The sequence below is a fragment of the Corylus avellana genome, chromosome ca3 (assembly GCF_901000735.1).
Source record: "Corylus avellana chromosome ca3, CavTom2PMs-1.0".
Classification (NCBI taxonomy): domain Eukaryota; kingdom Viridiplantae; phylum Streptophyta; class Magnoliopsida; order Fagales; family Betulaceae; genus Corylus; species Corylus avellana.
This window is the reverse complement of record NC_081543.1, coordinates 12003642-12028478: the sequence shown is the minus strand read 5'-3', so window position 1 is coordinate 12028478 and position 24837 is coordinate 12003642. Positions and strand designations below refer to the sequence as shown.

General features: G+C 34.7%; 2 protein-coding genes and 1 non-coding gene across 3 annotated transcripts; 2 read left to right on the top strand and 1 right to left on the bottom strand.

Moving 5' to 3' along the window:
* Window positions 1–3367: 3367 nt before the first annotated feature.
* LOC132175673 (uncharacterized) lies at window positions 3368–7669 on the bottom strand. The gene is made up of 5 exons (XM_059587692.1): window positions 7549–7669; window positions 6325–6434; window positions 4918–5549; window positions 4081–4183; window positions 3368–3568 (listed from the first exon to the last, which is right to left on the bottom strand). Exons 1-5 carry the CDS (start codon window positions 7621–7623, stop codon window positions 3526–3528), a joined length of 963 nt encoding a protein of 320 aa, XP_059443675.1. The 5' UTR covers window positions 7624–7669; the 3' UTR covers window positions 3368–3525.
* A 6229-nt stretch (window positions 7670–13898) lies between these two features.
* On the top strand, window positions 13899–17501 carry LOC132176633 (rRNA 2'-O-methyltransferase fibrillarin 1-like). Its single transcript, XM_059588896.1, has 7 exons — window positions 13899–13977; window positions 14356–14666; window positions 14917–15012; window positions 15141–15218; window positions 15308–15484; window positions 16804–16872; window positions 16987–17501. Exons 1-7 carry the CDS (start codon window positions 13962–13964, stop codon window positions 17161–17163), a joined length of 924 nt encoding a protein of 307 aa, XP_059444879.1. The 5' UTR covers window positions 13899–13961; the 3' UTR covers window positions 17164–17501.
* LOC132176788 (small nucleolar RNA snoR60) lies at window positions 16071–16143 on the top strand. The gene has a single exon (XR_009439647.1). It is a non-coding gene; the product is annotated as a small nucleolar RNA snoR60 (small nucleolar RNA).
* Window positions 17502–24837: the final 7336 nt, after the last annotated feature.

Here is a 24837-nt window from a genome sequence, read left to right as displayed (position 1 = left end):
TTCAGACAATGCATTTACCACTTCAGCCTTCTTTCGATGGTTGTTGTTATTTCTAAGGAATAGGATTTTCTCCAGTCCAAAATAGACTGAAGAATATTCAGTTCATAATTAAGATTTTTTTTAAAAAAAATCTTAAAGCCACAAATAGGACACATGTCTACTAACCAAAAATAATAATAAAATATTATTTAGATTTAAATAAAAATAAAAAACAAAATTATAAAATATTAAGAGGTGGTTGGCCACCCCATTGAGGGTGGCCGGACCACCCCAGTTGGGGGCTGGAGGGATTCGACCACCCCTAAGGACCAAATATATATATGTATATATTAAAAAAAAAAAAAAAATTGTTTGGCCCTTGGGGGTGGCGGGACCACCCCTGTTGGGCCTAAGCCACCCCAGATTGCCGGTCTAAGGTGGCCGAAGCCACCCCAGGCAGCCCCTAACTAGGGTGGTCCGGCCACCTCAATGGGATGGCCAGTCATACCTTAATATTTTATAATTTTATTTTTTATTTTTATTTAAATCTAAAATAATATTTTATTATTATTTTTAGTTAGTAGACATGTATCCTATTTGTGGCTTTAGAATTTCTTCTTAAAAATCTTAGCCATAAACTTGATATTTTTCAGTCTATTTTGAACTGGAGAGGATCCTATTCCTATTTCTAAGTGAAAGTTCAGATAGGTTCACCTTAATCTATACATTTTTTGCTTCTGTAACCGCTTCGTGCACCCCCTTGAAAAGAGCAAGTCACTTGTTTGACCCATTTCTTAGCCTTTGTATATATTTTTGCACTATTTTATTTCATTTTTGCTTCTGTAGTTGAGAAGCCCAGCTCATTTTCAATTTTTGGTTCTCCCACTTTCTCTTCCTATCTGATTAAGAGTGGTAAGGATTCTCCTTTGTAACCCTTTTTTCTATTTTTTTTTTTTAAAAAAATATGATGAAGAAGAAGAAGAAGAAAAAGAAAGGTCATCGGTCACAAATGGTCCGTACAGGTCGGTCGACGATGACACTCTAATCAACATATAAAAACATGTGCTAATGGCCAAAAGTGGATTCAATTGGAACGTATAAGTAGCGAAGTGATCTTTAGTGTATGTAAAGGAAAAACAATTGGAACAGGGAAAAAAAAAAAAAAAAAGGCAATTGACAATTTTATTTTATAAAAGACTATGAATTCTCTAGTGTGATAATTGGGAATTTAAATGAATAGAGGTTAATAAGGTAATTTAAAAATGATCAATTTTATTAAGATTAAATAACTTTCTGCTTACTACTACCTTTATCTTTACATATTTTCTTTTTTCTATTTTACTTATTTTCTAGTGTCACACATGTAGATTCCTTTTTCTAAATGTCTCTTCATAATTGTAATGATTCATTAGTTTGTTCTTTTATTAGTTCTATTTTATTATAGATGCGGCATTTCGACAAGTCACTTCAATTTATAACATTCATAATTTATGATCCCTTTGCATAAATCAATAGTATGATGATAACATGCACTCTAATATTGCATATTTTACCACTTCATTTAAACTAATAATCTCTTTTAAAATACTATTTTAACTGGAGTATTTGATTTAATATTTTTTTAATTTCTCTGAACTTGGATGATATCTTTTCACATGTTCTTTTACATAAGTTTTTCTAATATAGCTAACTCTTACTAAGAGCCACATACTAATTGTGTAAAAAAAAAACTCTTGTAAAACCTTATGCTTATAGCTAAAGACATTACTTGACCCAAGAATTATTTTACTATAATATTTCATTTTTCCAAAAGCTACATCTCTTTAAAAATATATATTAAAAAAAATGAATAAAAAGTTTGTTTTCTAAGGGTCTCAATCGATTTAATATTTATAACAGTTCAAGGATTTAATCTCAATATATAGGTTATGTATTAACATCGAATTGAGAGGACTTTTGAAGTAAGAGAAATATGATGTTAAGGAAAAGTACAATAACATTTATGTTGATGATGATGGAGTTGATTGTCCTCATGATACTTGAAGTGCATGCTAATGACAATACCCGTGTCTCTCCCGCTCCTACTAAACTACGAAACAGGCTTCATCCTTTCAAACTTGATGCTAAGGATTTGAGTTATATCGATCGTTGCATTGAAAGCACGGTTACTAAGGATATACACTCATTTTATATTGGGAAACATATTCTTCTATGCCTTTTTAATGACCCAATGCATCCTAAAGATTATCCCATACAATTTGGGGAGGCTTGGATGAGGTGCTATCGCCAATGTTATGTTATGGAGAAACGTTTTGGTGCCGATCAGGCAATTTGTGTAGCAGAGTGCTACAAAGGGAAAATGAAGAACTTTTAAATATCTATATCTATAATCAATGAGCATCGAGTTTGGTAAGAGGTTCTCAACTACTTTCTAGCTCTTTCTTCAAGAATATGAATACACATGCTTATGAAGAAGATGTTTCATAATATATACGAAATGTTTTTTTCATATATGGTAAATGAATACTTAACATTTTTATACACTTCTAAGATAGCAATAGATGATTCATTATCAGTTTTTTTTTTTTTTTTTCTTTAGAAAATTATATTTAATCTCTTTCCATCCATTTTACAATTGTAGTTTTGAATGTGTCAAATGTCAAAAATTGACGTTTGAAGGTGTCTTTGTAAAAGCGATGTCAGTTTAAGGTGTCAAGTGTAATTTTTCCTTCTAATTTTTAGTCTCCACCTTGTTATGAGTTTTTGCCCACTCTCCTTGTTATCTAATATATACACAAAACTTGTCTCACTTCTTGAATTTGTATTGGTGATTTCAGGTGTCTAAGATGGTATTGTGGGTTGGTGAACAAGATCTTGAATAATTGGGTTGTATGGATAACAACTCCTACTTGTTTTGCTCTTTTTATTTACGTCTCTCTTCAACTATAAAAATAAACATGTAGATTTTGTGTTTTCCTTATGGTTGTGAGAAATGAGAATAAACGACCCAAAGAACGTATTATTTCTAAGTTGGTTATGTTATTAATCTATATGTTAGTTGATTGAGACTATTTTAAATTTTTAGTTATGCGTGTTTAGATTGTGGAGATTTAGTAATTTGGATATTGAGACCCATGTTTATCTTTCTATAATATACATATATATATGAGAAGTGTCTTTAAGAAGTGTTTTTTGGTTTTGGATTTTGCAAAATGAGCTTTTAGAAAGTGAAAATTGAGAAGTGCTTTTAGCGTCAGTCACAAAAGTATTTTTCTTTGGGGTTCATAAAGGAAAATTTTTTTGATAGATTGAAAAGTTTATGTGAAAAGCAATTTAAAGTATTCTCAAAACGTTAAAAAATAAAAATAAAAAATAAAAAGCCTAAGCATTTGTTGGAGGGCGAAGCTAAAAAAGTGTTTTGTAAACCAAACAAAACAAAAAAATCACAATGAAGAACAAATACAAGAAATTGCAACCCCATCTGTTGTACAATTGACAATATTTTTAACACCACTCGGCCTCTGCTAGAAGTTGCTGGAGAAAGCTCTAGCTATGCCGGTTCTTTGCAATAGATTGCTCGGTAAGATACCTGTAACAATGCTAGCATTTGAAATAGTTGTACCAGAACATAATGAATTGACATATTCAATTCATGAAGAGTACTGAAAAACATTATTAATATCAGATCCATTTAGAGAAGAAGCATTGCAGGTTTCCGTGATTAAAAGGAGTTGAAAGATCATCAGTCACAAATGGTCCACATAGGTCAGTCGGTCGACGTATAAAAACAGGTGCTCATGGCCAAAGTGGATTCAATTGGAACATATCATGGCATCAAAGTCATAAACTATAAATATATTAGGGTTTAAGAGTCAATTATGACTCCTTTACAAAACCCTAAGAGGTGAGGTACATGAAGGGTAAGGTGAAGAACTAATTAGGCCAGGTAAGATATTAGTCAGCATTGCTATCAATCATCCACAAGAAGTGGAAAATGAAAGACAAGAGCAGCACAAACTGGAACATGAAGTAATCACATCAAAGAAAACAATCAATTTGAGTTTCATTGTTATAAAGAAGAGGAACTTGATAAGTACTTACTTGCCAGTGTAGAAGCCTGCAGAATACCAAGCGTTTAAAACAACAGTAAGATCTGTTTCGGAGCCGGTAGTCGGGGCTGTTTCCCCTTCAGTTTTCTCTTTCTCTGTATTCCATGAAAAATGCATAAAATATGATAAGCCCAAATCGATAGAGATAGCTAAACCATTAAAACAAGTTGGTGCAAGCATTGTATATGGAAGGACAAGTGGAGTCAAGGATCCACTTCTTATCATGGAACAAAAAGTGAAAGAGGGAAACAATAACACAAAATAATGAGATGTTGGGGACATCCGGACAATATGCTATATAATTAAAAGTAAACTCATGCCAAGTCAATCAAACTAAACTACTCATTTTGAGTCCCATCAGTGTTCATCTGTTTTAAGCAAAGGATAACAACAGAAAAGCAATATTATGTCAAGAACCTTTCAATTGCACAGATGAACAAAAAGAAAAAACAAAGGCAAAGTAAATTTGGGTCCAACGATTGAAACAATTAGTTTTAAGCAAAACAACCAAAAAGACATCATATAAAAAGAAAAATCAATCATGTTACCCCAAAGAAACAAGAAATAGAAACTAATAAATATCCAAATATATCCCGAGTTAAAATGAGCTGACAGGGGTCATCTAACTCTTCAATGAAAAAAAAGAGGTCATCTCAACAGGTCAAATTTGCCGGGCAAAAGAAACTAGTAGTCACATTTCCAAATAGGAGCTTTTAACCCTGCATTCTGGCTCTTTTCATGGTAGCACCATTGACAAACCATTTTATTATCAACTAAGAGCAACTACAATTTTCATGCAAATCATTAACTCTAGGAAAACCAGGTATACCTTCAATTATATTAGGATCACTGGAAATTTTTGTCCTCATGGAAGATATTGCCTTTTCTGCAGCTCCCATCGCTGTTTTGACAATGTCACCATCTTCAAGAGGGCAAGACTTTCCAGGAACCATTGCCACAGAATCATCAGTACAAGTCTTGCAAACAGATGTCCCACCCAAAGAACAGCCAGGACATGAAGTGCATGGAGCCACCAAATACTGACATCCACAACATGAAGAGACAACATTTGGATGAGAAACTTGGCTCGTAGGAATAGCGCGTTCTTGGTAAGTAGAATAGGTACCCCACTGTACACCAGCACCAGAACCAGAACCTTCACCAGAATATTGGTAATTCCAACCACCAAATTGATGAAGCTGCTCCAAAATCTTTTGCCTCTTCTCCTCAAGCTCATTATATAGGTTGAGTAACTTGTTATAATCCTCTGCACCATGAGAATATGAATAGCCTTCACCAGCATCTTCCATATTTTGCTTGTGTAGATTATTTGATGAATCTATACAAGGCTCAGCTGCACGTGAATATCCACAGTGATTTTCTTTAACATGTGAAATATTACTAGTCTCTCCCAAGTCTATTGCAGTACTTGATGAAACATTGCTCTTCTCTTCTGCATCCCTAATTATTACAAAACAAAAGAGATGGTAATAAACTTACATTAGAAAAAGAAAAAAATAATAAGCCATAGAAAAACAACTCTTGTTAGCAATGCAGGAACTAAAAGATTGTAAGGATTTGGTTTTGAGCTTATGCATGCTCACATGACCTGTTAGCAACTATTGTAGGTTAATTTTGAGTCTTCAATGGTTTCTTTTTTTAATAAGTAATTCAATCTTATTAGAAGGCACAAAGGGACGCAATTCAAGCACACAGTGACAAGGAGTATACAAAAGAGACATCCAATAAGGGAGAAGAGGAAGAACACAAATCTATAAATTTGTGCAAATTAGAAAAATGAGAACTGTTGAGAGAAAACATCCACCCATAAAGTTTTTAAACACCAAACTTTTAGCTCCATCATGGTTCTCTCACAATCTTCAAAATTCCTAGTATTGCGTTCTCTCCAAATGCACCACATCAAACAAAGAGGAATCATCTTCTATACATCAATACAATGGCTACCAAATTGGCCTCTCCAACTAACCACCAACTCCACCACATGTTGAGGCATGACCCACTCTATCCCAAAAAGACTGAAAACTGAATAAGCTACATAACAAGGGTTTGTGAGTTTGTGTTGTGGCCATGGATGCCATCGATATTTTCGAGATTTTCAGCCGGCAGTAATAATTTTACTATTTTTCATTCTAAATATAAACGTTTCCAAAACTTCTATAGAAAAAAAGATAACATAGTAGATGGGGAATTAGATCTGGCACAGTTATTTACTAACCTTCTAGCCTCATTACTTTCACTAACATCAGCAGATGCATCTTCCTCAGTGCCACCAACAGCTTTTCCTCCCTCAACCGAAGTATTGCAATTTTTTTTGCTGTGCATTATCTGGAAAAGGAAGTGATTGGAAAGATTATAATGTTATACAATCAAGTTGGAGGTGAAATTCAACAGCATGAGAATTTTTGAGAAGCATATGCATATGATCAAATATCTTTTTTTTTTTCCTTTTTTTTTTTTATAAGTAATTGGCCCAAGGGGAGGGAGAAGTATATGTGTATGATCAAATATCAGTTACCATTGTGCATAAAAAGCCAAGAAAAGAGTAAGTTCTCCAATACAAAATATATTTCCACACTTCTTTGTTCTGAATATTTTTCAATGCCATCAATGAGTATCTACTTTTCATTTTTTCTTTTTGTTTTGACTTTGATCAATCATTCTTTTTCCTTCATTATAGTTACAGGGTGCGAGTGTGTGCGCGTTCGCGTGCGCTTGCTAAGTAGCCTTCAGTGTGTTACGTTCTCTGAAACACAAGAAAGATGGTAACCAATTAGAACCAAGTGTAATTTGCTCTGTCCGAAATTCACCAGAATACTTTCTGCATCATTGCCATCGTTGTGACACCCATAAATCCCAAGAAACCACATCCACACCACCAGACTAACAAGTTATAAAATTAGTTCTTCATCTACTCATCCTTAACTTTATACTTCCTCATTGCAACTGCTTTTCTCCCCCTCGCACAAGTAGGACACAAGAAGCCAATATATCATCAATGTATCAAATTTTCCAATAAATTCTTCAATCATTTCCGTCTTCGCTACATCATTTGGCAACCAATTGCAGCCTACCATTTCAAGCTATCTAATTCGCATTGGCGCTAACACAGACCAACCCCCATCAACATACGTAAATACATAAATCTTTCTAAGCAATTTTTTTTTGACAATACATGCTACTTCTGACTCTTCACTTGTCACTAAAACAGTAACAATTCGTTAATTTTTATTTTCTTTTGGGGAAGCCAAGCTTAGCTTAATTATCATATAACTGAAACAAGCACCCAGTTTGGAACAACCCAGATACAATACTGGCAAAATTCTTATCTTGAGCAACCAATTTCGCTATGAATTACGCAAAGGCTAATATGCTTGAGCAGCGTAACAAAAAAAGAAATACGAATATGAGAGAGAGAGAGAGAGAGAGAGAGAGATGGGACCTTGTACTTGGATATGGCGTCGTCGAAGGCGTTGAGGAGAGCGGAATCGTCCCACAAGTCGCCTTCCTTTCCCATTTCTCTTCTTCACAGTGTGTCCGTGTTAACTGCAAAACCCTTCCCTCTGTTTCTCTTTTTCTCTACCAGACTAATAAACCCAAAGCAATAAGCCAATAACCCTTTTCTTTTTTTAGCTTTTTACATTTTTTTTAAAAAATTTTATTTTAAGCTTTTTCCTTAGAAATTAAAATAAACCAGAATGTTCGACAACCCACTCGATACCCACTCAATTTAGCTCGACCCGAATTTAAGCTCGATACTATAAAAGCCCGCTCGTTACTGTAGAAACCGGCTTGATTAGCAAATGGTACATACCTGACTTGCTCTAGAAAACTCGATAGGGACTTGCGAGCTCAACTCGTTTAAAGCTCGACCGACTTGTTTGCCAGACTCGTTAGCTCGTTCATATATATATATATATATATATATATATATTAGTTATATAAATGTAAGTATATATATTATTAATTAAGTAATATATGCTATTTAAATTACTTAATATTTTTGTGTGTATTAGTTAACATACTAACTAGGTAGTACATTAACTAATACCCCTTTTCCTTCTACTCCCCGCTCTTATCCTTCCCGTCCCTGTCTCGGTTTTTTTTTTTTTCTTTTTTTTTTTCATTATATTTGTAGGTGTCCTCAGACCAGATCAGCAACTTCGGCATCTCCGCTATGCTTCCGTCCACCTTCCACTGTGTTGTGCAGTTCATCTTCTCCCCAGACGCTGCTATTGGTTGTTGGTTGTTTATTTGTGTTTTTTGTATTGAATAAGAGGTTTATTTTCTCTAAATCTGCCATCATGAGTGATGATGAGTAATTAAGTGTGAGCGATTATTTTTCATGGACTGGATATTTCAATGTGATGGGTTATCTCTCACGGCCGGTTTTAATAAATTTAGTTAGAAATTTGGCTACCAATGTCTTAGATTTAGTATACTCAGAACAGATATGCTCTTTAACTTTATACATGGGTTAGCAAAAGATTGAAGTCATAGATAACACTTAATTGTAAGAATTTTTGTTTGTATCTATGACTTTGTAACCTCATAGCATGTGGCTATGATTTTACAGAGATTTATGCTTTGTGCTATAAGAGAATTTTGCTCTGTAAGAGCTTTTTGCTATGCTAAGAGTTTTATGCTCGTGATCTTTAATAAATGAAATTCTCAGATTTCCTTTAAAAAAAAAAAAAAAAACTAGGTAGTTCATAAACTAATATATTATATAGTAAATTAATATATACTAAGTAAATAAGCAGCTTAGTAAATATAATTAACTATAGGTTACTCAATATTTTTATAAATGTTATTTATATTATTATATATGCGTGTGTTTTATATATTAATATTAACATACTATCTAGTAGAACATTCAAATAGAATAGCTAAACTAGATTCTTTTTTCTTCTTCAAGTATAACTATATACTATACTTAAACTATAGTTAATTAGTTGTATGGTATATTATATTTATAACTTGCTCACATTATACGTACATATAGTATAGTTTCTATTATCTAGTTATATATAATAAGATATTGTTAATTTGCTACCTATAGACTATAGTTATGTGGTATCAATCTGCAACAAGTTTTCCTACCAAACACAATTTCCCTTTGAGTGCTATTTCTGCCACCTCTTCCTCTTGAACTTCAACTTCTAGACTCTCTTCCTCCGAAAGAGAAAATTTTCCCCACAGATTGGTGAGATCTTCCGCCATCATGCCGTAAAGACACTAAAGAGCACCTTAATTACTCTTAGCAAAACACACTAGTCCTCCCAAAAAGAATTAACCTTCACAACCCAGGATGAATCTGAAGCACCGAATCCTCCTCCTCTTAGTTTCTCAGGAAACCCACGAAACCCTAGAGAGAATATAATCTAAAAAAATGCATAGGGGTTAATAAGGTACTTTGATAATTTATTTAAAAATGATCAATTTTATTAAGCATAACTAACTTTTTGATTACTACTAACTTTTGTCTTCTACAATTTTTTTTTTTTTACTTATTTTCTTGTTTGTTCTTTTATTAGTTCTATTTTATTATAGATGCTGCACTTTGACAAGTAACTTCAATTTATAACGTTCACAATTTATGATCCCTTTGCATAAATCAATAGTAATTAATATGATGACAATATGCACTCCAATATTGCATACTTACCACTTCCAATTAAACCAATAATTTCTTTTAAAATACTATATTAACTGGAGGCTTTGATTTAATATGTTGTGAATATTAGATGATAGCTCTTCATTTATTATTATTTTTTTTTTTAATTTCTCTAAGTTTGAACGATACCTTTTCACATGTTCTTTTACGTAAGTTTTTTTTTAATATAGTCAACTTTTACTAAGAGCTACATACTAATTGTGTTAAAAAATTTAAAAAAAAATTAAAATTAAAATTAAAATTAAAATTAAAAAAAAACTCTTGTAAAATTTTATGCTGGTAGCCAAAGACATTACTTGACGCAAGAATTATTTTACTATAATAATTTCATTTTTACGAAAGCTACATTTATTTTTTAAAAAAATATTTATAAAAAAAGATCTCAATATTTAATATTTATAGCAGTCCAAGGATTTAATCTCAATAAATAGCTTATGTATTAACATCGTATTAAGAGAACTTTTAAAGTGAAAGAAATATGATGTCAAGGAAAAGTACAATAAAATTTTTGTTGGTGATGATGGAGTTGATTGTCCGATGCTCGAAGTGAATGCTAATGATAATACCCCTCTCTCTCCCGCTCCTTCTACACTACCAACTAGGCTTCATCTTTTCGAACTTGGTAATGAGGATATGAGTTATATCGATCGTTGCATTGAAAGCACATTTACTAGGGTTTAAGGATCATTTGATATTGCTAAACATATTCTTGAATGCCTTTTTAAGGACCCAATGCATCCTAAAGATTATCCCATCAATTTTGAGAAGGTTTTGATGAAGTGCTATGGCCATTGTCATTTTAAAAGGAAACTTAATGGCATCGATCATGCATATCGTATCGCAGAGTGCTATAAAGAGAAAATGAAGAAGCTTTAAATATCTACGTCAAGTTTGGTAAGAGGTTCTTAACTACTTTTTTAGCTCTCTTTTTACAAATATGAATACACATGTATGCCTAGGAAGATCTTTCGTAATATATGCAAAAAAAATTTCCTCATATATTTTTTATACATTTCTAAGATAGCAATAGATGATTCATTATCAGTTTTTTTTATTCAGAAAATTATATTTAATCTCTTTAAACTGAAACCTTTTTTAAAAATTAAAAAATAAAAAATAAATAAATAAATAAAAGAACAAGAAAAAGAAAGACCAATGTATCATTTATACTTCTTAGCTCATTCAAACTACATTTCGTTGAAATTTAAATACCCCGATAGAATTTCATATTAAAGTGTATGAAAGGCTGCACCTGTGATTGGCAATGGCAAGAGAAATTTTTTTACATAAAAATACCAAAATTACTCTTCCATCACTCTTACCTTCATTTTTTGGGGAAATTACAGATTACCCCTCTTCTCCCGCGAAGTTGTACATATTTTTTGATTCTACCTCCAAAGTTTTTTTTTTTTTTTTTTTTTTTTTGGCAATGTGGCAATTCCCTTTATAGATTCCGTCTTTTTTGACGATTTGGATTACACGTGCATTCACGTGATTTTTTAGAGTGTGAAAAGTCTAAAATGCCCCCTGTTTTTTTTTTCTTAAATATATATTAAATAAAAAATAAAAAAGGTTGGCCATGTGGAGGTGGCTCGCCTAATGGGGGTGCCGGCCACCACCAAATGCCCATGGGGTGGCTGCCGGACACCCCTAATTTTATTATTATTTTTTTAAAAAAAAAAAATTGAAAAAAAAAAGCATGGGGACATTTGGGTAATTTTGAAGTATCATAGGGGTAATTTTGACATATTTGGTGCTTAAAGGCCACATGTGTCGTACGTGACCTGACTATCGTCCAAAAAGACGAAATTTGTAAGCGGAATAACCACATTGTAAAAAAATAAAATTAAAATAAAAAAAAATAAAAAAAACCATAGGGGTACATTGTCAAATTTTAAACATTGAAAGTATAATAATAAAAAAAAATGTGCACAACTTCCGGTGGGGGAGGGTAAATTGTAATTTCTCCTTTTATTTTTTGTTGCCAAAAGCAAAATTTGAGCATTTCAACTTGAAATCTTGTACATGCTCATTTTGTGTTGAACTTCCTATCCATTTCAAATCTCTCTTATGTCACTTTTGTGTCTCTCCAAAAATGATGTGGCCTTTAAAATCATCATTGAGCTTGTGATTAATCATTATTGGATTTTGATCAAATGGTAATTTTAAGAGTCACATCATTTTTGGAGGGACATACTACAAAAAAAAAAAAATGGTCATTAGCGGCGACCCAAAGCAATAAAACTACCTACCATCAACTTGCAACATTTTAGTACCATCTTTCATGTTTTCAAGAGGTCGGCCAGCCACCCTTCATGTTTCGGATCCGAATCCCCTCATATTAGAGGGAGAATATGAGACTTTCATATTGTTCATTTTGACCGTCCATTTCATCTAATAGCCCACACCATGCCACGTGTCTCACTCAAACTTATATAATAAAATATTAATTAACTTTTAAAAAGAAAATAAAAATAGAAATAATAAAATATTAGAATCAAATAATAAAAAAGTAAAATCAAATAAAATAAAAAAGCTAGGGTGGCCGGCCACCCGCCAAAAATTTTCAAATTTTTTTGATTTGGGCCTTGGGGGTGGCCGAACCACCCCCAAGGGGCCCTTGGGGTGGCCGAGTCACCCCCAAGGGCTGATTGGGGGTCGCTTGGGAGTGGTTCGACCACCTCCAAGGGCCAAATCCTAAAAAAATTTTGGCCGTTGAGTGTGGCTAAAATAATAAAAAAGTAAAATCAAATAAAATAAAAAAGCTAGGGTGGCCGGCCACCCGCCAAAAATTTTCAAATTTTTTTGATTTGGGCCTTGGGGGTGGCCGAACCACCCCCAAGGGGCCCTTGGGGTGGCCGAGTCACCCCCAAGGGCTGATTGGGGGTCGCTTGGGAGTGGTTCGACCACCTCCAAGAGCCAAATCCTAAAAAAATTTTGGCCGTTGAGTGTGGCTAAAAGCCTTGGGGGTGGTTCGAAAAAAAAAATGCTCTTCAACAAACAAAAGGGTAGTAAGGTATTCTTAATTTAAAGGCCTAAAAGACAAAATAACCCCAAACAAAATCTTTAACTCTTTTACAACAGGAAGGGTGCCACAGTAATTAAAACAATTAAAAGACGAAAAAGCCCACCTAAAGTTTTTAAGTCTTCAGATTAAAAAGGACCAAAATGTCTTTTCATCATCAAACAAAATTGGCACTATTCCTGTGGAATCGGGTGCTTGTTTAGAGCATTCATAGCAACCTCACCAAATTTTACTCACCAAAATAATTAAAAGTATACTTTTAGTTATTTTGATAACTCACATTTTTAGAGCATCTACAATCTCACTACTTGAACAATCAACTTTCACTATTTCATTTAAATATTATTTTTCAAAGATTTATTTATTCTTTTTCTAACTTTTATATTTTTGAATGTTTGTTGATGGTCTATTTTAAGAATATTTGTCTTATTCTAAGGTAATATTTTTAAAAATTTGTAATATTTCCATTTTCTTAGTTTTAATTTCTATTGGAAGAAAATAATGTTTTTCATGATTGATTTTTTTTTTTACATGTTCGCACAAGAGGGGGAGGAAAATTTTAACTAGTGACCTCCACTTCATTAAGTGTAGTCCCAACCAATTAAGCTACCTCTAATAACGTCGGCTTATTTCTACTCCCATATCAATTCTGGAAAGTTTTTTTTAAAAAAAAAAAAAAAACAAAAGGATTTTTCCGTCAGTACTATCATTTAGCAGTAGTAATATTTAATGAAATTATATGGCATAATATATACTTTGATTTCGTTAGAGAGGAAGAGAGAAGAAAAGAGAAGGGCTCGCTCTATAGAAAAGAGAAAGAGAAAGAAAAAAAAGGAGAGAAATGAAAAGCAAAATGGAAGAGAGAGAAAATATATTTGTTTATTAAATAGGTGAGTAAATGGTAAATTTTAAGTTTTTTTGAGTATTGTTCACTTTACTATTTTTTTTTCTTAAAGTGGTGAGACTGAAAAGTGTACATTTAAGTCATTTTAATTAAATTGTCTCAGTCTCACCCAAAATAAATAAAAAAATTAAAAAAAAAACTTGGTGAGGCTGAAGTGCTCTTATAGCTTTTAGGTAAACGATATATATATATTCTTGCTGAAAACCCCTTGGATTCGCTTCTGTCTCTCATTCTCTCAGAGTAGCCGCAATGAGACCTCCTCGAGGTAACTAACATCAGCGCCAAAATATGTGTTCTTCGTGTTTGTTTCTCATTTCTCCGCTACCATACTCGGTATTATAGGTTTTGTTTTGTATCTATGAATCAATGTAGTTGAATTTGAGGGCTTTGCTTTTTTTTATGTTCCGAATAATAAACCATTAATTGGGTGAGATTTTGAGTCAGTTCACTTGCTCAACTTCTCTCATCTAACGAACAGAGTTCTTGGGTATTATTGACTTTCTGTTTTTGAATCATCAGTGTTTTGTTGTAGAAAATCAAAGTATGTAAGCTTTATATGGTTTTGTATATTTGCTCTACGACCCAACAGAGTTTTTATGGTTAGATCTTTGTTTGGTCTTTCTGATTGGTTGATCTTGGGCAGGGCGTGGCGGTGCCGGTGGTGGCAGGGGTTTTGGAGGCGGAAGAGGCGGCGACAGAGGTAGAGGTAGAGGTTTCGGTGGTGGAAGAGGCGGGGACAGAGGTGGTAGCGCCATGAGAGGCCGTGGTGGAGGACGAGGTGGTGGACGAGGTAGGGGTGGAGGTAGAGGTGGTATGAGAGGTGGAAGCAAGGTCGTTGTTGAGCCTCATAGGCACGGTGGAGTGTTCATCGCTAAGGGTAAAGAAGATGCTATTGTTACCAAGAATTTGGTCCCCGGTGAAGCTGTCTACAATGAGAAGAGGGTCTCCGTGCAGGTTATTTACTGCCACCAGTTATCTTTATTTTTGAATGCGTGTTCGATTAAGTAATCCCTCAAGTTTACTCTGTTAAAATTGTGCCCAAGGATGAAGAGTAGGTAATGGCTTTAGGGTTCAGGGAAAGCTATCCCAATGCATCTCTAGACTATCGTGATTGTGCTGAACTTTAGACTTTTTGTTCTTGCTTGGTAAATATTATCATTTAGTTATACACAAAATTGACTTTGAAAGTCGGTCTTTCCTCCAGAATGAGGATGGAACAAAAGTTGAATACAGAGTCTGGAACCCGTTTCGATCAAAGTTGGCTGCTGCAATTATTGGTGGTGTTGATGAGATATGGATTGTGAGTATCTACTTCATGTTTTAATGCACTTCCAATTCTGTTCTTCATGTTTTTGATACGTTATGGTTTTTTAGTTATATGCATAATCAAAATATTTTTATATTCATGTTTTAATACGTTTATTGAAGAAACCTGGTGCTCGGGTTCTCTACCTTGGGGCTGCTTCTGGAACCACGGTCTCTCACGTGTCTGACATTGTTGGTCCTGTAAGTCTCTATATGATATTGTAGTATTTAATATATATGCTTTTTTATATTGGAAAGCGTTGCTGAAAAATAAGCAATTTTTCTTCTAGAATGGAGTAGTTTATGCAGTGGAGTTTTCTCATAGAAGTGGCAGAGACTTGGTTAATATGGCAAAGAAGCGCACCAATGTTATTCCAATCATTGAAGATGCTAGACATCCTTCCAAGTACCGTATGCTTGTTGGGATGGTTGATGTGATATTCTCTGATGTTGCCCAACCGGATCAGGTGTGCTCCTTGTGTGTTTTTGGTTCAATTCATTCTCAAAAATTTAAAAAGATAGTAGGGGGTGGTACTATTTCCTGTTGAAGTGGTGGCGAGGTCTTTTTTTTTTTAATGCATGTGAAATGTCCCAGGTCTCTTTGCTGTGTTCCTTGCTGCTACAATATGCTAGTTCCTAGTTCCTTGACAAACTATATTTTTTGAATTTATGTTCAGAAGAGTTTTCATATTTCCAAATGAATGTTGTTTTGCAATTCTATAAGGGATGCTTCCTGTGTACTCAAAGTTTCTTCTCTGTTTCTCAATTTTGTTACTTGTATAAAATTAGATAATTAGATTTTTTTTGGTGGTGTTTTCTGTCTTTTGGTTTTTTGCGGGTGTTTTTCTTGGTTTTTTGTTTTTCCTGTTTTGTTGTCCTTTGTATACTCCCTGTATGCTTAAGGTCACCTTATGCTTTCTTTGATGATATTTCTTTGCTTAGCTACAAAAAAAATTTCTTTGAATATTTTGTGTTTGTTTACACTTGGTATTTGTAAGCTTTATATATATATAATTTTAATTTTTTTACATTTTTATCTTGTACTGTATCGTGATGCATATGATGAGTTAACTCGGATTCCCCTTCAAGACGAAATGGGTGATGAAAGGTCGAGTTTTCTGATGCGTTCTCATGAAGTCACGTTATTCTTTATTGTTATTGTGTGTATGCGTTTTTTATTTTTATTTTTATTTTTTATATCAAGAGTATATGCTCTAACATAGTCTTTTATTTCTCCCTTCCCCATTGTCTGAAATTTTGAATCCGTTTATAGTTCCTCTCTTACTGGATAGTTCTTAAATGTTTATATGATGTCCACAGCAGTTGGAGCCATGTTTTGTGTACTCTTATATTTAGCAAGTTAAATGCTGAAAATGAAACTCGAAATTTATTTCTGGATCACCATTCAAGTTGATCATGTATGTACATGAATCGGAGCTTTGGCTCCTCGACTTTTTGGACGATGAATAGCTAGCTATCAAGTGTTATTCAAATTGATCGTGTATGTACATGAATCGGAGCTTTGGCTTCTCGACTTTTTGGACGATGAATAGCTAGCTGTCAAGTGTTATTCTTTTATTGGGGGATTCAGTAGTTGGGTTCCATCTTCCTGTACGCACTTTTACAGTTGGAAACCAATATATTTTGGTCATGTTTCCTTTCCTGGTTCTCTGATGGGATCTGTTGCTTCTCGGAAATGGTTGTCCCCAACTAACTCTGCCCGGGCTGGTATCTCCCGCATCTTGCCTCTAGTCTGCTTTATGTGGATTTTCTTAAATCTTTACAGGCAAGGATTCTAGCACTGAATGCATCATATTTTCTGAAAGCTGGCGGCCATTTTGTAATTTCCATAAAGGTGCGTAGATATGTTTTTTCTCCCCTATATGCCACTGATTGTATAGAATCGTCAAGTGATATACTTGAGCAATGACTTGAAATTTGATGCTGATTATTTGGTTGTATATTTCAGGCCAACTGTATCGACTCAACACAGCCTGCTGAGGCCGTATTTCAGAGTGAGGTGAACAAGCTAAAGCAGGATCAGTTCAAGCCATTCGAACAAGTTACTCTTGAACCCTATGAGCGTGACCATGCATGTGTGGTTGGTGGCTACCGTGTCCCTAAAAAATCCAAAGCTGCTGCCTAGAGGGTAGAAATGTGGGCACATTTTTGTTTCTCTTGTTTTTTCCGATTGAAGTGGGGGCATGTCTCAAGATATATGGTTATAGTTGGTATTGAAACGTCATTGTTCCTCTCAATCTCTTCTAATTATTCTGGTTTAATCAATTCGATACTTTTTAATTAATATCGATCGTCCTAAGCATTGTCTGGTGTTGCTTATCTTTTTGCCACTCAAATAAATGTTTTGCATTACTGCAAAGAGAACGGTCTGGCAAAGATGCCAAAGAATATCGAGAGAAGCAAAAATGTACTGTCAACTGTGGACTTTGGATATATATAGTCAATAATAAGATCATTCTATCATATGATATAATTATAGGGTGTAAGTTATTATGATACTTGATCAAAGTATTCTATACTTTATACTTAGGGATTGTATATCACATATCACATGAGGTTATAGTATACTTCTTATTGTTGACTATATATAATTTGTACATTTGTTATATGTGTTTATATATCATGAGTAGTGTTAGGGATTATCTTTTTATTCTCTTTTATCCTTCTAAAGTTGATGTAACTTTTAAAATCACCATTAGATCAAAATTTAAGTATGATTCATCTAAAATTTAATGGTGATTTTAAAAGCCACATCAAGTCACATCAGGAAATGCCCTATATGCCATTCCTTCCCTATGTTTAGGAAAAATTTCAAAAAAATACAAAAACTTATTCACATTAGATTTCTTACATTTAACCAATCTTTAAGGGTTGCTATATTTTCTAATGTGTAGGGAACCAAAAGTGGTTCCCTATACATTATTTTAATATAAATATTTCTCTTTCCTTTATCCTCTTTCATTTTTTTTTGTCTTTAATTGGAGATTGTGTTGGGATTTTGTGAAAAAAATAAGGGTAAGTTGGAAACTTGTATTTTGTAAAGAAATAATATTTTAATAGTATAGGGAAAGACAATAAAAACTATTGTGAAATATATTTTTATAAGAAAATAAAAAGTAGTTTTGTGCCACAAACTATTATTCATCGACAAGTGATTAGATAATTCTTCATCACAGAAAACTTTTGATTGTGTGTGTGTGGAGAGAAAGAAGAGTTGTTTATGAGACCAATGAGTACTTCTGCGGATATTTTTAAAAGATGAAACTACAGTTCTTTATCGTGTTCTCCTCATCTTAAGTGAATATTGCAAAAATTTACCATATTAGTCCCTCATTTTAGGATGAGGAGAACACAAGAAGAACAATATCATTTTCTCTTTTTAAGTTCTACAAGTTATTGAATACTTATACTTGTGCAATACCAAAATAAAATAAAATAAAAAACCAAAAAACTCCACCTCAGAAATAAAAATCAGGAGCCACACATTGATCATCAGCCCTATTAATTATTATTATTATTATTATTTTTTTTTTTTCCTAAGCCAACTAAAGAGAGGTTTACAAAAGGAGTATTTTCCATTCTTGTTTTTTTTTCCTAAGCCAACTAAAGAGAGGTTTACAAAAGGGGTATTTTCCATTCTTGGTCAATGCTTCCAAACACAGTTAAAAACTGCTTATCATTTAGCTAAAAAAAAGAAAGACAGGACTAGTAACTTGAACTAGAAGAATCTATATATCACAAATATATCATCAAGATTCAAAATAGAAGCTGTTCACAAAGCTTTTCAACCTTTTTTTTTTTTTTAGGAGCCACAAAGCTTTACAACTTTGAGAACCAGAATTTACATATAGCTCCACAGCCTCGACCCTTCGTTCCAGTAGTCCCATGGCCAAACCAGGAATATTCTTCCATGCAAAACGCTCTTCTCCTCTGCCGGAATATCTGTCAAACCTCTTTCTTCTCCGACCATTCTTTTGTATCTTCCTCTGTGCCTTTATTGACGTGTTCATCAGTTTTTCTCCCTTAAAGCCTTTCTGATCAACTTCATGATCAACCGACTCAAATATCATAGGCTTCTTGAGTGCCTTTTCTCTCAGTAGCCGTTCTTGCAGCCTTGCTTAGACATTAATGGACCATCTGGGTTTCTCTCACCAAACTTCCTACTTTCTCGCATTCCATGATCAAATTGTTTTTCTTTGATTTTTCTTGATCGTACTTGTTGACATGATCAACTCGTGGAGCTTCTTCCAGAACATCGTGAGAAGGTTCCATCTTGTTTTCTTCTTCTCCTTCTTTTTCGAGTACAACTTTTGCGGAAAAGTGATCATCCATGAGACAGAGAGTCGTAAAAGGATACCGTTTTTTATTAAGGATTTTCAACGTTGGATTCCCGACTAGCGAGGGATGGAAAAACTTTAGGACAAAGTCTAAATTCATTCCTTAAATTACTACTCAATAGATAAAGTTTCTTCTAACTTTTCCATTGGGACACTATTGACCCTTAAACTATTAAAAAATTGTCAATGTCTTCTAAGGCTAGTGAAAAGATAAAAATGTTCCTATATATTTTCAACAAGATAAAATTACTCTCATAAATTCAAAAAACAAGTAAAAAAAAAAAAAAAAATTTTAATTTTTTTTAAAACGAAAAATTTTAATTTTGTTTAAAGACGATTTTATTTTTTAAAAGATGAACATTTTTAATTTTTTATTATAAAAAGGATTTTTTTTTTTTCCTATAATTTTTTAGTATTTTTAATTTTATTTTATTAAGGGTAATTTTGATTTCAATGAGTAAATTATTATTTTGGCCTATTAATAGACCCATACATGTAACACCCCCAAAATTAAATCGATTAATTCAACCTATCATAATATGGTTACCGACAATTCCTCTAAGGCAATTAACTTGTAATTGACTAAGGGAAATCACACATTAACAATTCAGAGTAAATATAAGCGGAAAGTGAAAATATAAGATATGAGATTTCTATAACAATAAAGCATACAAGTATTATCATTTATCATTAATCATTTACTCGAAGTTCCCAACCCTAATTAAAATTACCATTCAAACCTAGTACCGTGAAATATTCGCCTGGCATCTTTTTTTTTTTTTGATAAGTAATGTTGTATATGTCAAAAGCGTAGAGGGGCGCAACCCTTTTACACAAGGAGTATAAAAATAGAGCTCCTAGTTAGAAGGAGAGAAAAGAATAAGAAACTGAGAAATACTAATCACTAACGAAGCTAGCCAAGCAGCTGTACAAGTGAATAGTGTAAAAAAAAAGAAAAAAAAAAAGTGTGTAAGCTCCTTTAAAGTCCTTGTGGAATCTTCAAAGCATCTAGCATTTCTTTCGCTTCATAGGCACCACATAAGACATAAAGGAATCATCTTCCACACAACCGCACTCCGAGAGCGTCCTCCTGTCCACCAACAAGCATACAAATCCTCCACTCTGCATGGCATAACCCAATGCAACCTGAACCGGCTGAATATAGCATGCCAAAGTTCATAACTGAGTCGGATGTTGCCTCTATCTAATTACTATATAAATGTAGTTTTGGTTTTCAAGCGGTATGGACATAATCCCAGCGACAATCCTTGGTATTTTTAATGCATGGAAATAATGTAATATATAAGTAATAACTATCTTGTATGGTTTACCCAAGATATTACCAATTCCCAGCAGGGTTAACATTGTCCCGATGAACCTGTAACACAATATTGGTGCCCTGAATATTGCACGCTACCGTCCATAATACTAGCAGTTCGACTAAGTCTTACATTGGGTGGCTCACGCTATTAATAATGTACATCCTGTAGTGACCCACCAATCAAACATGACTCTGCTAATTAACCACTAACAAATATTAGATCCAAGACCCATAAGCAAATCATCACCTTTTTTTACTATAGAATCAAGCCCATATAATAAGCACATGACCATTATGCCACACGTATTGGTGTACTATGTCATACGATACAATCGTTATTCATTTACTTAAACATTTACCAATTTTCATTAGAAGTAATAGGTTTATAATATACGCGTGCTTAGTAAACTGTCATATCGCATGTTTTTTTTTTTTTTAAAGTAGTTGTAAGTATCTACTTACGTCGTCCTCTCACTCAAATCCTCGAACATCTCGAACTCTTGTTGCTGCGAAAGATATTCTAGTGTAATTCACAAAACTTAGAAAACACATAAAATAATAGTTAGGAGTTAAACTTGCTAAAACATCATAAAAGCCTAATTATGCATTCTGGACACTGCCCAAATGTTTGGGCTCAAGGTCGTACGTTCGGTCAGAGTGCCAAAATGCATATAAGGTTTTTATTTCTAAAGCAACACAGAGCAAATCTCATACTAAGCTCCTAATAGGTTAATAAAAATATAATAAATCATAACAACATAATAATCTCAGAAAATAAGAATTGGTTTAAGATATTTGAAAATCATTTTGCTTTCTACAGAAAATAATCGTACAAACTCATCATGGCACATGGAGAACTTGTAAAAACATGAAAGCCATATAAACATCATGAAAACAAGCTTAGTGCAAGATGAAAAGACAACCTCAAAATCTCTTCTCTCTCTCTAGAATCTCTCTCTTTCACTCTAGAGTTAGGGTTGCTGGGGTGTTGGGATGGAGGATGGAGTTTGAGAGTCAATAAAGAGGGTGGGTGTGGATAAGGCTGAGAGGGTGGATAATAGGTAAAAATTGCTTTTCTGATGAGCTCGAATGTTCGTGTAAAATGCTTTAAACATTCAGTGTACTATTACCCAATGGTTCTAGGGTTACAGGCCTAACGTTCGTGTGGTCTATGGTCAAAACGTTCGGTGCTAGGGTTTTGATCAAACATTCGGTGGTCCAAGGTCGAACATTCCGAATTGAAATTTTGGATTTTTTTTTTTTTTTTTTTTGTGGGTTTTCAATAAAAAGGTTTTAAACAATTTTAATTTATAAAAGTGAGTGTATAATGAAAGGAATTAACACCATATAAAAATACTTTTTTTCTTTTTCGCTTTTAAATATTCAAGACATCACACTATGCCCCTTGAGCCCTATTTCTACCATCCTTGGTTTGAGAGAGAGACAGAGAGAGGAAAAGCTTGTGGATAACTTTTAAGAGGTAATCTCTTACCTTAACCTCATCCTTATTTACTATTGCCCGGTCGTTTTCCTTGTAGTTATCTTTGTCATTTTTTTTTTTTTTTTTTTTATAAGAATTGTCAATTTCTCATTAAAAAGATCAAATAGCTGGAGCAATCTGCTCCAACAATATACAATCTTGAATACAATCAGGTGGCTCCACCCATAAATTATCTATGACATATGTCTTTGCATGAGTAGCTAAAAGATGTGCCACTTTATTCCCATCACGCTTCACGTAAGAAATCTTCCAGTTGTACATGGACTGAGCCTCCAATTTAAAATCCTCCACCACATGGCCCACTCCACCCCAATCACTCTCACCACAAGTCACTGCATCCACAAAGGCTTTCGCATCCCCTTCAAAATGAGCTTGATAAAATCCCATGCCTTTACACAATTGGACTGCCATCACTGCTGTTGTAGCTTCCGCCGCCGCCGGAGAAAGGCAACCCATCCTCGTCAGACCTCGTGCCGCCAACATAGTCCCCTGGTGATCTCAAATTACCGCCGCCAACCCCGTTCTTCCCTTCTTTTGATCTAACGACGCGTCCCAGTTGACCTTTACCCAGCCCGGTGATGGAGCTGTCCAAAGACTCAGGTTCTGCATCACAATTGGGACCTCTGACATCTCCCTCCTGCCTTGGGCAAATTGGAAATCAGCAATGGCTCTTTGGGTCGCCTGAACTAATTCTTGCGGAGAAGACATGCGTCCCCCAAAAACCACTTCATTCCTTCTCAACCAGATACGACGTGCCAGACCCGCCACCTGCACCAACTCATCTGTTGAACATTTCTTAATAAGCCCCTCAATCACTTGTTTGAAGTCTGGCCCTGGAAAGTAGCACTTCTGAATGGCTGCACTTCCCATACACCACACATCCATTGCAGCCGGGCATTGCCAAAGAGTGTGGAAGCAAGACTCTATTTCCAAACCGCACAGAGGACATAACGGATCATCAAGAATTTTTTTCTTACATAAATTCTCCTTTGTAGGGAGAATGTCATGACATGCTCGCCAAAGGAAATTTTTCTCCACACTCGGGATTGGTAAATCCCAAATCGTTTTCCAAGCCTTACCCGAATCCTCCCTGGAAGAACTTTCTGCCATATCTCGTCTAATTTTTTCTTTCTCCATAAAATAAGCACTTCTCACCGAAAAAATACCATTAGTTGTGCCCCTCCAAACGAGTAAATCCATCTGATTCGTGCAGCTTGGTGGAATTGTTTGTATCAATTTTGCTTCCTCCGGTGAAAAAATTGCCTCCAACCTTTGGATGTTCCACCATTTCGTATCCCCGTCTAGTAGCTCACTGACCGTAGCATTCGGATCCAATAACACCGGCGCTGAACTGACCCGGTATGTAGTTGGTTTAGGCAGCCACTTATCTTTCCATATCCATATTGTCGACCCATTTCCAACCCTCCACACCAATCCCTCAAGAAGAAGATCACAGGAGCTATGGATACTTCTCCAAGCGAAAGAAGGGCGTCTTCCAACATTCGCCTCCAAAATGGAGCATTCCGGGTAGTACTTGGCCTTCATTATCTGTGCTACTAAGCTATCCGATTGATTCCACAATCTCCATCCTTGCTTTGCCAACATAGCTTTATTAAAGCAAGTGAAGTCACGAAAGCCCATTCCACCCGACCCTTTCGGAACCCCCAACCGATCCCAACCCATCCAATTTATCTTTGAATCCTTCTCTTGATGCCCCCACCAAAATTTCCTCATATGTGAATTAATTTCCGCACATAATGATTTCGGGAATAGAAAAAGACTCATGCAATAAGTAGGGATGGCCTGGATTACCGCTTTGAAAAGTACCTCCTTCCCGGCTTGCGAAAGGAACTTTAATTTCCAATCTTTTAAGCGCTTCTGAATTTTATCAACAATACCCTTGAACGCCGCAGTCCGTGACTTCCCCACCATCGCCGGAAGGCCCAAGTATTTATCAAAATGGTTAGTGGCTGGAATCCCAGCTACTTCCAAAATAGCATCCTTATCCACCAACGAAGTATTTTTACTGAAAAAAATTGAGGTCTTGTCATTGTTAAGACGTTGTCCTGAAGCCTCTTCATAACACCTCAACACGGACGTCAAAGAGTTCCATTGGGCTAGACTGGATCTGCAAAATAACAAACTGTCATCCGCGAAAAAAAGGTGACTTATATGAGGACCACCTAAGGAAGTAGGGACCCCCGTTAAGAGACCTTCAACATTCGCTTTTGTTAACAATGAACTAAGAGCCTCCGCACATAATATGAACAAGTAAGAGGAAATAGGATCTCCTTGTCGAAGGCCCCTTTCCGGTTTGATACTCCCACACGGATGACCATTCACCAAAACTGCATATTGAACCGTCTTGACACACATCATTATCAGTTCTATCCATCTCTGTGCAAAACCCAACTTCCGCATAATTGCCTCCAAAAACTCCCATTCCACCCGGTCGTAAGCCTTACTCATGTCCAATTTTACCGCCATAAATCCCTTTTTACCCCGCATCCGGGTGTGCATTGTATGAAGGGTCTCGTATGCCACTAGTACATTATCTGTGATAAGACGGCCCGGTATAAATGCACTTTGCACCGGAGAGATTATTGATCCCAATAATTTCTTCAGTCTATTAGCAAGAAC

Bases quoted from the DNA above. Each gene is read 5' to 3' on its own strand.
- LOC132176633 (XM_059588896.1), top strand. The intron at 14,667-14,916 runs GTTATTTACTGC...TCTTTCCTCCAG, and splicing joins AGAAGAGGGTCTCCGTGCAG to AATGAGGATGGAACAAAAGT. The intron at 16,873-16,986 runs GTGCGTAGATAT...TGTATATTTCAG, and splicing joins ATTTTGTAATTTCCATAAAG to GCCAACTGTATCGACTCAAC.
- LOC132175673 (XM_059587692.1), bottom strand. From the start codon at position 7,623: ATGGGAAAGGAAGGCGACTTGTGGGACGATTCCGCTCTCCTCAACGCC. The intron at 6,435-7,548 runs GTCCCATCTCTC...TTCCTTTTCCAG, and splicing joins ACGCCATATCCAAGTACAAG to ATAATGCACAGCAAAAAAAA. The intron at 3,569-4,080 runs GTAAGTACTTAT...GCATTGTTACAG, and splicing joins GCAGGCTTCTACACTGGCAA to GTATCTTACCGAGCAATCTA.